General features: G+C 45.7%; 1 protein-coding gene across 5 annotated transcripts in view; it reads right to left on the reverse strand.

Moving 5' to 3' along the window:
- Nucleotides 1-12,019, reverse strand: part of ATXN7L1 (ataxin 7 like 1) — a 252,909-nt gene extending 240,890 nt beyond the window's left edge. For 2 of the 5 annotated variants that reach the window (XM_043873156.1, XM_043873164.1), the window contains exons 1-3: nt 11,885-12,019; nt 10,850-11,057; nt 10,268-10,336 (exon numbers count right to left, since the gene is read on the reverse strand). In XM_043873156.1, the coding sequence (XP_043729091.1) occupies nt 10,268-10,336; nt 10,850-11,030 (250 nt within the window). In that variant the 5' untranslated portion in view covers nt 11,031-11,057; nt 11,885-12,019. Of the gene's footprint in view, nt 1-10,267; nt 10,337-10,849; nt 11,073-11,884 lie in introns of those variants that run through there. The other 3 variants (XM_043873159.1, XM_043873158.1, XM_043873157.1) reach the window with 2 other exon arrangements.
- Between the last annotated feature and the right edge of the window lie 424 nt (nt 12,020-12,443).

Below are 12,443 nucleotides of genomic sequence, written 5' to 3' on the forward strand. Positions count from 1 at the left end.
ACCGAAGTTCAGTAAATATCAGAGCCATGGGGGAAGCTTGTTAAAATGCACACTCCTGTGCTCTAGGCCGAGCGCTTCTGACTCAGTGTCACTGCAACCTGGGATGCTAAGTTAAGTACCTAGGTGATTTCAACACAGGGTCCCCAAAAGGGCCACACTTTGGAAAACTGAAACTGACTCACCCTTGAAAACTCACAGCACAGGAACATGGGTCCAACTCCTCTTGTTTTTATTCCTGGAATCCTTAAAGCACCAGGGATAAAATATTGACTAAAGATGCCCAGTGAGCCCAGGCACACTCCTGGAGCAGTAAGGATGCTGTCTGCCCCTTGGAAGTGGCAGCTCGTGTAAGGCAAGGAAAAGGCCCCAAGTGTCTGGTGAAAGTGACAACCATCATAACAAAAGCTTACATTACTGAGCACCTAATGTATGCGAGATAGTACTTCATGTATTTTCACATCAACCCTAAGAGCTGGTATTACTCCTATTCTGAAAATGATGAAACTGAGGCTCAGAAAAGTTATCTTACTACACAGCTTGTAAGTGGTTAGGTCCAAATTTAAATAATGCTCCATTGAAGCTTCTGAGTCTGCAACATCAATGTATATTTGCAATAAAATATACCTAAAATTTTATCATTTTAGCCATTTTTAAGTGTTTGGTTCACTGTCACTACCATCAATCTATCAGAACTTTTTCATTTTTCCCAACTGGAACTCTATACCCATTAAACAGACTCTCAGTAGAGAATTCCCCCTCCCCAGTCCCTGGTAACCTTGTTCTCAATGTTCTCTACTCTTGTTCTCAATGGATTTAATTCTTTTAGGAAACCTGCATAAGTGGAATCATACAATATTTGTCCTTTTGTGGCCACTACGCTCCTAAAAAGAACTAGACATCACCTCGGTCTGACACGAGCAAACTAAGCATGTGTCTCAACCATCTTCCATACCCTGGTTAGTGTCATCAGTTTGGATGTCCTATCTCCCCACCCCCAACCTGGGACTCCATGACCTATTGGCGTACTGGGGCAGGGTCACAGAGCTCCTCCACTCTCACCGTCCCCCAGCAGAAGGTGTCCTTGAACTGTTCATATTCAGAGAATCACAATTAGCTTCACAGAGCAGGTTTGTTGATAACTGCTTCTGTGTTCAAAGAGGCTGTCAGTGAGTCACTTTTATCTTTTCCTGGTGTTACTCTGTCCTGCCCTAGAGAGTATTTACTTGGTTTACTTTTTTCTTTAAGCACCCGATCCCTAAAATTGGCAAGCAGAATTATGTTATGAAACCACAGGTACAAGGATAAAGCATCCATACAAAAACAAAAGCTTTCCCCACAGTAGAATTCTAGCTTGACTTAGCAGCAACTGCATAGCCAAGACTAACACCGGAACGGCAACAGTCCTTGGCCTCAGCTCCCTTGCGGGAAGCACTTCCCTAGACTCTCATCATTAGTTCAAGTGCCTCCGGGTCCAAACCCAGGTCCATTCGGCTGATGTGGCCAATCTGGGCTCTGCCACAGGAAAGAATAAGAAAGCCAGCCAGCCAGCATTAGCTGGGAGTCCATCCTCGGCACAACATCGTACCAAGAATTTTAGGAGAGAGAGACACAAGGAAGTCGGCCCTTGACATTCAGTTTCTACAGTTTGGAAAAAGGTCAACCCATTGACCAACCCTCTCCCTTTCCATTATGGCTACCTTCAATTACTGCAGGCATGATTAGATTCCCAGTGGTCAAGCCCTGGAGATTCCCCTGTAGTCCCCATGCGGCAAGACAGGTGTGGGGGCTCCCAAGAAGTGAGCCACAACACTGGGGGAGGCGGAGAGGGGCAGCCTCTCCTCAAGGTGCTGCCGGCCTGGGGAGGGGCACACAGTTGTGGGCAGCTACTCCTCTGACCCTTCTGAAGTCATCTGTCTTGCTCTCTGGCACAGGGGCGTGTTCCAGCCTCACTTCCATGTCTGAGGATTTTCTCAGCGGTGCCTTGTCCACAAACAGCTGGTAGTTGTTCTTGAGGGGAGGGGTAAAGTTGGGAACGACCTGCATCACCATCTTGGTGATGTCACTTCTGGAGCAGCCACCAAACGATCTGAGTTTCCAGATGTGAACACTGGCCACCTCAGGGGTTGTGGTCCTTGGGTAAAAAGGGGTTGATAAGGGCAGGGTCTTGGTGTGTCTGCTGTTACCATTTTATGTCTATTTCCAAAGGATGTCATGAAAGAAACAAAACGTCAGGAATGAAAGGTGAGCCCAAAGGATATAAACACGATGTACACAGAAAACCAGGCAAAACCCCAATTTTTCTAACTTTCTTAAATCACTTCTGGAGTGGAGAGAGCAGGCCCCTGTGAGCCACTGGCTAGAGTGAACGTGGCCTTCCAGTCCCAAATAACACCGCAGACCACTTGGCACGTGGGCCAGAGCCCTGAGGAATCAGATCCTCCACTGCTCTCCCTCTTCTCTAATCCTTAACATGGAAATCCTGCAGCCAGCCGCTCTGCTCTCCATCATGTGCATCCCCATTTCAGACAAATCCCAGGGGTAATCAACTGCACAGAATGCCAGTTGTACTTCCAGTCTGACTTTAAATATAAACTGAAATCCTTATTGCTTCACCATGCTGCATTTGACATCAGGGGCCCCCACACAATAAATGCCATCATTATCAGAATTGGTGGCTTCAGGTCTCCTCCACCCACAGTGAGGGAGGGCTGAGCTGAACATGAATCTCAGTGCTGTCACCATTTACTATGGACATGAAGTTTCGGAGGGGTCATCTTGGAAATTTGGAGGAAAGCTCTGTGAGGGGTGGAGTCTTCTCCCTTTAGATGATTCCAAATGTAGCCCCCTGTAGGCAATAGTCACAGCTCCACACCCGCCTGCTGAGGATTCAGTAAGCCCGCTCACAGGGAACTTGGGCCTAAGACATGGACAGAGAGTAGCAGAATATTGCTGAGTCTGTTTCTCTTGTGTTCTTACCTTTCCAGCCTCACGTTACACCAGCGGTTCTCTTATCAGGGTGATTTGGCACCATCCCAGCCCACTCCTGGGATCTTTGGCAATGTCTGGAGACATTTTTGGCTTTTTCAACTCAGGGGAAGGGGAGGTGCCCCTGGAATCCAGTGGTAGAGGCTAAGGATGCTGCTAAACATCCAACAACACCCCAGGACAGTGCTCTGCCACAAAGAAGTAGAGTCCCTGCTGAGAAACTCTGTACCACTCTCTGCTTCGCTATCATCACGCCAGTGACAGACTTTTTAGTTTCTAGAGCATTCCATATTCTCTCACACTTTGGGCCTGCACACCCGTTGTTTCTTTTAAATCTGTCCCGCCCAGCTCTGCATATTCATTCTCCAGGTTTTGGTATAAATAACATTTCCTCAGGAATACACACCCTGAGCCCTGAACCTAAATTAGGCCCCCCATCATGCTTTCCAATAGTACCCCAGTTTTCCCTTTCCGAGCACTCATCACGGTCGCCATGCCTTGGCTGCTAGGATGGGAGCGTCACGAGGGCGGGGCCCGTGCTTGTTCACCGCTGCCCCCCAGGCCCAGCCTAGTGTCGGCCCGCTGCCACCCGGTCCCAAAGGCATGACGGAGGCCAAGAGAGCAGAAGCAGGTACGAAAAACTAAGCAAGGGATTTCCCCGGTGGTTCAGTGGTTAAGAATCCGCCTTCTAATGCAGGGAACATGGGTTTGATCCCTAGTCGGGGAACGAATATCACACATGCTGTGCAGCAACTAAGCCTATATGCCACAATTATTAATACTAGGACACACGCCACAACTAGAGAGAAGCCCGCTCACTTCAACTACTGAGCCTACGTGCTGCTAGCAAAAAGATGCCGCGCGACCCACAAAAGTCCTGCGTGCCACAACTAAGACCCGATGCACCCAAAAATCAGTACAAATCAACCAACAAATAAAAACTAAGCAAGACACCCAGAGGCTTAAACTACCCTCCCACTATGCTGTTGTTTAGTCACTAAGTTGTGTCTGACTCTTTTGCAACCCCATGGATAGTAGCCCGCCAAACTCCTCTGTCCATGGAATTCTCCAGGCAACACTGGAGTGGGTAGTATTTCCCTTCTCCAGGTGATCTTCCCAACCCAGGGATCGAACACAGGTCTCCCAAATTGCAGGCAGATTCTTTTACCAGCTGAACCACAAGGGAACACTGGAGTGGGTTGCCATTTCCTTCTCCAGGGGATCTTTCCGACCCAGGAATTAAACCCACATCGCCTGTAGGGGCAGGCAAATTCTTTACCACTGAGTCACCAGGGAAGCTCCATCTTCCCACTATGCAAGCACAAAAGAGAGAGAGGCAGGCTGAACGGCCTCTGATGTGGACCACTACCTAAGATAAATGGAAATGGCAAGATACTATGCAATACTTATAGGATATTATCGGCCACGTGGGTAAAGCAGGCAGGAAAAACTATCCATGTATCTACTTGAATGCACATAGATGATCTTGAAAAGGATACACAAACAACTGGGGACAGGGTAAAAGACTTTCTTTTTCACTGCATATCCCTCTCAACTGTGTAACATATGAACATTATTGAAAAAAATTAGAAAAATTTGAATGAGAGAGAAAAACAGTTTACATCCTCCAGCTATAAAAGCATCATTCCTGTAGACTGACATGATGAGAACCCAGCACAGGGTAACTGGGCTTAGGCAGCAAGATCACATGCAGTGTTTCAAAGTGTGCCCAACCTGCCTAACTTCCTATTTTGGGAGGAGCTAGAGCCACACTTTCTCCACAGAAGAACTCAAGTGCATAGAAATACTTGTATGTATAAAAAGATGCTTATTTTAGAGGCTCTGTATTTTCAAAACTAGATGGTGTTGAAAATGCCCTCTCAGCTTCGCCATCTTGGTCGTGGAGCTCCCCCTTCTCTATCAGCTGGATGAAACTGTGAAGTTGATTCATTCTCCAAATCCTCTCCTCCTTTTCATCTTCCCTCCCTATCACATTGAGGCCACTCCACTTCTCCTGTCCTTTCATCCCAAGCACTGGGCAAAAGAAGAGAAATGATAATGAAATGCCAAAGTGAACAAATGTTGCTGCTTATTAGCAAAAGGGGAGGAAGGTAGGCTTAATGGAGAAAGAAGTTGAAATTAATGGTGAAAATGAGGTTTATCAGTGTAATCTGTGGACTGGGTGTCTTCCCATTGCCTATTAGCATAGATAACAGAGTTGTCTATAAAATGATAAAGGGGACCAGTCCACAGTTTCCCATAAATCTCAACCACTTGCTGCTAGCTTCCCTGACTTGGATTCAAAGAACCCTTCATTCTGATCAGATCAATTGCCATCTTTTTGCCCCATCCAGCTATAACTGAAAAATTCTTAAACTTGAGTTGAACACGCTCCCATGTTCCCTGCTTCCTCCTGTGCTCCAGCCTAACTCCACCAGCATTAGCAGAACACTAAACTCTCACAATCACAGCACAGTCACAGCAAGATCTTACTGGCCCCAGAACAGTTTTCAGATTGGAAGCATTCCATAAGTTTACCTACATCAAATCAAAACACCTGGCAATACTGATGCACAGAAACATGCCTGAAGTAACAAAGGTAGGCCTCCAAATGACCCAAACAGTGATTCATTGAGGACTTTCTATCCTTACTGATCAAACAACTTATCAATCATTTAAAAAATATTTTTAAAAACATCCTGGTCCCCAGAAAGAACTCTGCAAACTCTTCTCAGCTATAAGTCCCAAACTGCCAAAGTAATTTTTTCTAGCACTTGATAAAACTTATCAATGACCACATATCAACTGTACTCCATCAAAAGCATGGATATCACAGAAATCAGCTTTCAAAAAGTCTTCAGCTTTATAAAATTATGATAACATGGTTTACTCTAGAAATAAAATTTCTGATTGGGTATATCTTTTCCATTCATCACTGGTTAGTTAAAAATCCTCGTAAATTCTAATAATAAAATTTTCTAGAACTAGCTTCATTAACATATGATGATGATAATCTTAATAACATCTAAAAAATAAGAAAGGCACAAATTCATTAAGCACTTACTATGTGCTAAACTCTTTTGTATTGGCTCAGTTAATCCTCACAACAACCCTGCTATTATCTCTGAACTTTTTGGGCAACTTGATGTATAGTTCAGGACATCGATGAGCCATACATACCTGGTCCTTATTTATAAATGCACATTCTTTAAAAAATAAAAAGTTCAGGTGAGGCAATTAGAAAAGAGAAGCATCTTTCTAAATCATGAAGTTTTCCCCAATTAGCTTAGAAAAATGTCTTCCAATAAATCTATGAAGCTAGAGAAAGAAAATTATTTTAAAAGGTTAACTAGATGAATTGGCCTTCCTTGGAATTTTCTATCATAATGGCAGCTCACATCTTAGATTAGGCTAATCAGGTTTCTGGGACCCTCCCTTTGAGGAAATCTTAGTGCCTCAGATCCAGGTCTATCCCCTCTCCACTATGGGGAACACATCACCCTGGGTTTTGGTCACAGACCCTTAGTTTTCTCAGAGTCTTAAAGACCACACACCACTGACAAACTATTTGCAGGACAATTAGGCTTGTGTACGAGATGCAGTGATGTTTGGCACCAATAGCATAGAAAATAAGTCCGGTATTTGTAGTTTAAGATATTTCTAATGTGAAGGCTTGCTTTTTGTTGTTGTTTAGTCACCAAGTTGTGTACGACTCTTTGCGACCCCACGGACCATAGCCCACCAGCCTGCTGTCCATGGGATTTCCCCAGCAAGAATACTGGACTGAGCTGCCATTTCCTCCTCCATGGGATCTTCCTGACCAAGGAATTGAACCCGCATGTCCTGCACTGGCAGGTGAGCTATCTACCGTTAAACATTCTGTGTAGTATGACTGCATCTCAAATGTACGTACATTCAATAAAGAAACTTAAGTTCATAGGTCTCAGAAGGACCAGAGGAGATTTTAAAAACCACTCCCTTACTTTACAAGAAACAGAGCAGGCCCAAACAAGGAAAGTGAGGTTCCCAAGGTCACACACTGGAATTAGAAAGCAGATTCAAAGCCCTCTCTCCTGCTCCCGTCACCCTTCAGTCTGCCCTCAATATAATCCCACATGACTACATTCAAGCACAGAAATAACTATGCCTTCTGAACCCAGGTGATGATCTGGCAAGGTTCAAAAGTATTTGCCAAAAAAAAAAAAAAAGCATTTGCCAAATTCCTCTTGACATAATTATAGCTAACTTTGGATAAACAGTAACATGAACGTGAACACTTTATTACAGAAATCTCAAATCATTCAGCTAACATTTCATACTGATATAGGTGGAGTATTGAAGTAGAAAAAGATTCAAGGAATGGAGAAGGAACTATACTACAATAGTCAGGTTGTTCAAAAGTCTGCAAGTCCTTCCTTCCTTCTGAAGCTGTGGCCAGATGGAGGCAGAAGATAAAATGATTCTTTTTTAATTTTTCCAGACTGGCTTTTCCCCCAGAGTTTAGTCCATAAAAAATATCATATCACAATGTTCACAGCAGCATTATTCACAATAGTAAAAAGGTGGAAATAAGCTAAATGTCCATTAACAGATGGATGATAAACAAAACATGATATATACATACAATGGAATATTATTCAGCCATAAAAAGGAATGAAATTCTGAAACATACTGCCTCATGAATAAGCCATGAAACTATGATGCTAAGTGAAAGAAGATGGACAAAAAGGGTCATATATTGGAAATATATAGTATCTAGAATAGACAACTTCATAAAGTCAGAAAATAGAATACAGGTTTCCAGAGCTCAGCCCCAGGAGAGGGGAAATAGAAAATTATTATATTAATACAATGGAGACAGGGTTTCTGGCTGAGATGATGAAAAAGCTCAGGAAATGAACAGTGTTGAGAGTTGTACAACACTGTGACTATACTTAGTATCACTGAATTGTGAGACTTTAAAATGGTTAAAATGATAAATTTTATATTTATTTTACAATAAAAAAATTCACATCAAAATCTAAATCATATACCTTCATTTCTTAATTGGAATTCCTAAATTCACCTATTAATTGCTATTAAAGCACAGTCTCAAGACCTGCTTACTACTGATGATATCCTGGTCCATCTATGTATGCTCACCACATGGAGAAACACAGTCACACCCAGGCCACGTTGTGTCCTGCAAAGATCCACCCACAATCAGGTACCTGGGACTTCCCACACAATGATTCCAGCAAGAAGGCCAATGGCAAGACGAAAAGTAACCAGTGTTTCTGGGGACTTTGGCAACCAAATACCCTGATACCAAGTCTCAGCTAAATCGTTAAACTCCTCACCACAGGAAGGAGAAATACAGTTCATGTATATATATACACACACAATCTATCCATGAAAAAAACTGTGTGCACACCCCAGGAGAACTCCATGAACTGCTAACCCAGGCCTGCTCCACCAGGCCCACAAACAAAGAGATTTCAGCCCATACATGGCTATTTGGTAAACTGAGCAATCTCACAGTTACACTGAAAAGTGGGGCTCCATAATACAAATGCACATAGTTAGGAGCTAACTTGTGGCTTCTAAGAAAAGAAGAGCTTTACACTTTTTTTTTTTCCTTAAAAGAATCTATTTCTCATGAGGCAAAGAGAATCTGAAAATAAGGGTCTTCTGAAATAGAAGCCGGGGGGAGGGTGCAGAGTATTTTTGTGTGTTATAGTCATAATCTATCAAACAGGCCTAAGAGGTGCCAATTCCGGGCTATACCATGACCGTTATTCAACTTTAAAGGTTTTCACAAGCTCATCTTTTCTGGAAACCTCTTCATTGCCACTGGTCTGATAACTGAGTTCCATAAGCTTTTAAAGGTGTCAAGAGTTTGTCTGTGAAGAAAAACAATTACCAGTGATACTTTCCAATGCCAACACACATGGACACCGAGCACAAATAAGCTGCCACTTGTAAGAAGGCCACTTGACATCATTCCCTTGTGTATCCTAAAGACACATGTCAAGATCACACTCAGATATTTAGAGGCAAACATCTTTAGAATACGGTTTCGTTTCCAATCAAAGTGCTTAATTAGCAGAAACATTATGCTAGAGAGCTGTCCTTGAATATGCATGCATTTTAACCTCCATGTCATTTTTTTTCTGAAGCACAAATTCTCTCACTGGATGGTCAGGAAACAATTAGGCACAGAAAACCAACTGTCTGAGGTGTGACCCACAAAACAAGTTCCATCTTTCCAAGCAGGTTTCGGCTGCCTACTAGGGTGACAACGCGTTTTATGAGGGAAACCATCCTTTGGCATCTAATGGCCTTTTTCTCCATTCATTTTGGATGAGCCAGGCTCCTATGGCCTAGTTATGGCTGAACGCTTTCAACACTTCCCGCCAACCTCTTCTGCACCCCTGCACTTCCTCCCACCTCCAATTTCAGTCAACCACATTTACAAGACACCAGTTAGTAAATCACAATTCGATTGAACCCATCCATTCGTTCAACAGAAAGTGGTCTCTGGAGTTGCTCCGTGTGAAGCCCATAGGCCACAGTTACACATGGCAGGCTTGCAAACGTGCATGGGCCATGATTTATTCATGATGGCCATGTGTGTTTGATGCCCGGTTCCAGCAGGCTGTGGCTTCACTCACCTGCCTCTGTTTGGGATGACCTAGCTACTCACTGTGTTCCATTTTAGGTACTGTATTTCCACGCTGGGGGAACAGAGATGGGTGACCGGCTGGAGGCTATATACACAGATGCCCCTAACCCTGCTCACCACATTATAATCTGTGACCAAACGCAAAGTGGGCCAAACATAACTTGCTGCAAAGGTTTGCCATGTACCATGGCTTTCAGTGGAGAAGTAGCTGCTGGGATGACTGACCACGTGGGGTTCATTAAACTGTTGTGTATTTACCCACAAGGAAGGCTGGGACGCTTTGAGTGGAGCCCTGCTCTTCATTTCAAAGATTTCCACCCCCCACCATTTGGCAATAATGCTCCAAAGGTGAATAGCAGATATGTATCAGAAGGTCCAAATGTGGACTCCAGCTGAAGTGCAGGAAACTTCTGCCTTCAATAGTCTCGACCCCTCTACCCCCCCAGTTGCATTTGTACTTTGAAAGAAGTTAACATGAAGCAGTAGTCACCTGGGCGTGCTCAATTTTTGACAAGCCTTAGTCACTCTGTACCCAGCAGAACAATTCACATTATAGTCGAAATCCTGTGAAGATTCTGCCACACATGCTAACACTAAAATGCCAGTAGCTCCACTTACCTTCTTTATTAAGCCTCATAACCTCCCTGCTTTTTCCACCCTCTTTTCCAGCCTCTTCTAAATCTACATCTGCAGATGAAAAAGAAAAGGAAAAAAGAAAATAAGGAAAAAAAGGAAAAAAAAGGGGGGGAGGCAAAGTCAAGGGGGGAAGGGAGAGTGTTTATTTGCAAACAGATCGATATAAATACTGGATATGAAAATCTTTCAAAAATTGACAATGCAACATTTCCTCCCAAGTCAGGATTTCCATCTACCTGGCCCATATAGGTACCAAAAAAAAAAAAAACTATGCAAGCAGCAACAGAGTAGCCTTTTAAACGGATACACCGTGGGGCTGTGAAAGCCCACCCCGCGGGCTGCCACGGGGAGAGGGCACAGACAGACAGACAGACAGCCCTGGCAGCAGGGCCTCTCTCTGTGCACTGATGATCTGTCTCTGTGTGTATTTATTTGGAGAGAGGGAGAAGCATGGAGGACACCGGGGGCCACTCTCTCTCCACACACACACTTTTTCCCAGTGGCTCTAGGTGAATGGAAAGGTTACAGGGTAATAAAAGGAGGAGGAGGCGGTGGGGTTCTTACTGTCGGAGCAGTGTAATTTGGCGGCGTCGATCCAGGAGGACCAGGGTTTGCCCAGAAACGCCTCCGGACTGGGCACTTTGCGATCCAGTGTCGCCATTGCTCTTCCTTCTTGTTGCTTTTTCCCTGTTCCTTCGGCAGCAGCAGCCGAGAGACACGGGATTCGAGAACGCTCCGACGTCATCTTCGGAACGTTCCGACATTGAGTGTTCTGAAAGGGGGAGGGAGGGAGGGAGGGATGGGAGGAGGGAGGCGGAGGAGGAGGAGAGAGCAAGGAGGAGGAGCCGGCGTTCAGCGCCCGGCCGGGCTCGGCTCGGCTCTCGGCATCCGCGGCCGCCAGGGGCAGCAGAGAGGCGCCGGGAGGCCCGGCGCCCGCACGCCTGCCGCCAGCACGCCCGCCGCCGGGGGCGGGGCTGAGCGCTGGAACCAGAGGATGCAGCGTGGGGCGTCAGGATGCTGCGGCGCCGCCGGCACCCGGCGCCCGCTAGCCGGAGCCCTAGGGGCCAGACGTGTGAGAGGGGGTTGAGGGCGACCTGGGAGAGGCGCGACCTGGGGCCGTGGGAGGGGTGGTCTTCCCCGCAGAGTTGCGCTCCAGGACAGAAAGTTTTTGCGTGCAGCCCTTCCAGCGCGTCCTGCCCTCTCCGGTTCCTGTCGCCCACGGTGAGCGCCCCCGAGAGGATCCCTGCCGCTTAGTGGAGAGGGGCCGAGCAACCCCTCTCCCCCGAAGACCACCTCAAGGGAGGAGACCCCGGTGACCTCTCCTCCCAGACACCACTCCCTCCACCTTTTCTTCTCTTTCTCGGTGGACCTTGGGTGGTGGTGGATTCTGCGGATGCCTTTGGGAGCTGAGAGCAATGGGTAGATGGAAGTGGTTCTAAAAGCAGGTGAGTTTGGAGCTAGAGGAGCTGCCTTCCCATCTCAGGCTGCGGGGCGTTGCAAAGCTCAAAACTCGGGGTCCCGCAATGCGAGCCCCCGGCTCTCAAAGAACCACTGCGCACACTTTGCTCCACATCCACGGTAGTGGGAGTGAGGACTCACCCACTCTCCGAAGATGCTGCTTAGCGGACCAAGCCCCTGGAGCCGTTTCCAGCACTTCCTCCTTTGAGATGAGGGTCTCCTGGATTAACGCAGGCAATGAGGGATTCAATTCTTGGGAGAATTCACTTCAGGCTTAACTGCTCTGGCCAGCTATTAATAGAGAGGAATCGTTAAATTTCCTCTGAATTTTGGACATTTGATGCTTTCATTGAGATTCCCACCGCTTCCTCCCTCCTCCCCCAGGGGTTGGCAGCAAAGGTGTTAAAAGGTCTTCTGGTATCTCTCATTTAAAAAAAAAATTTTTTTTTCATTTTCTAGGAATTACCTAAAATATATGGACTCTACTGCACAATCGACATATTTCCCTCTTTTCCCCCAGCACCCTTTTAGTTCTCACAGCCTATTTCTGCCCCTTGACTGAAGCTCACGGATTTGAAGTTTCTCTGTCCTGAAGTCTGCTCTGGCTCTGTCATCTAATGTCCCCGCACTTGGCATCCTGTATCTCAAAGCCAGGATCAGGATGGGCGATGAAGGAGGAGCTTCCAGTTGATCATCAGTT

The sequence above is a fragment of the Cervus elaphus genome, chromosome 18 (genome assembly GCF_910594005.1).
Source record: "Cervus elaphus chromosome 18, mCerEla1.1, whole genome shotgun sequence".
Lineage (NCBI taxonomy): Eukaryota > Metazoa > Chordata > Mammalia > Artiodactyla > Cervidae > Cervus > Cervus elaphus.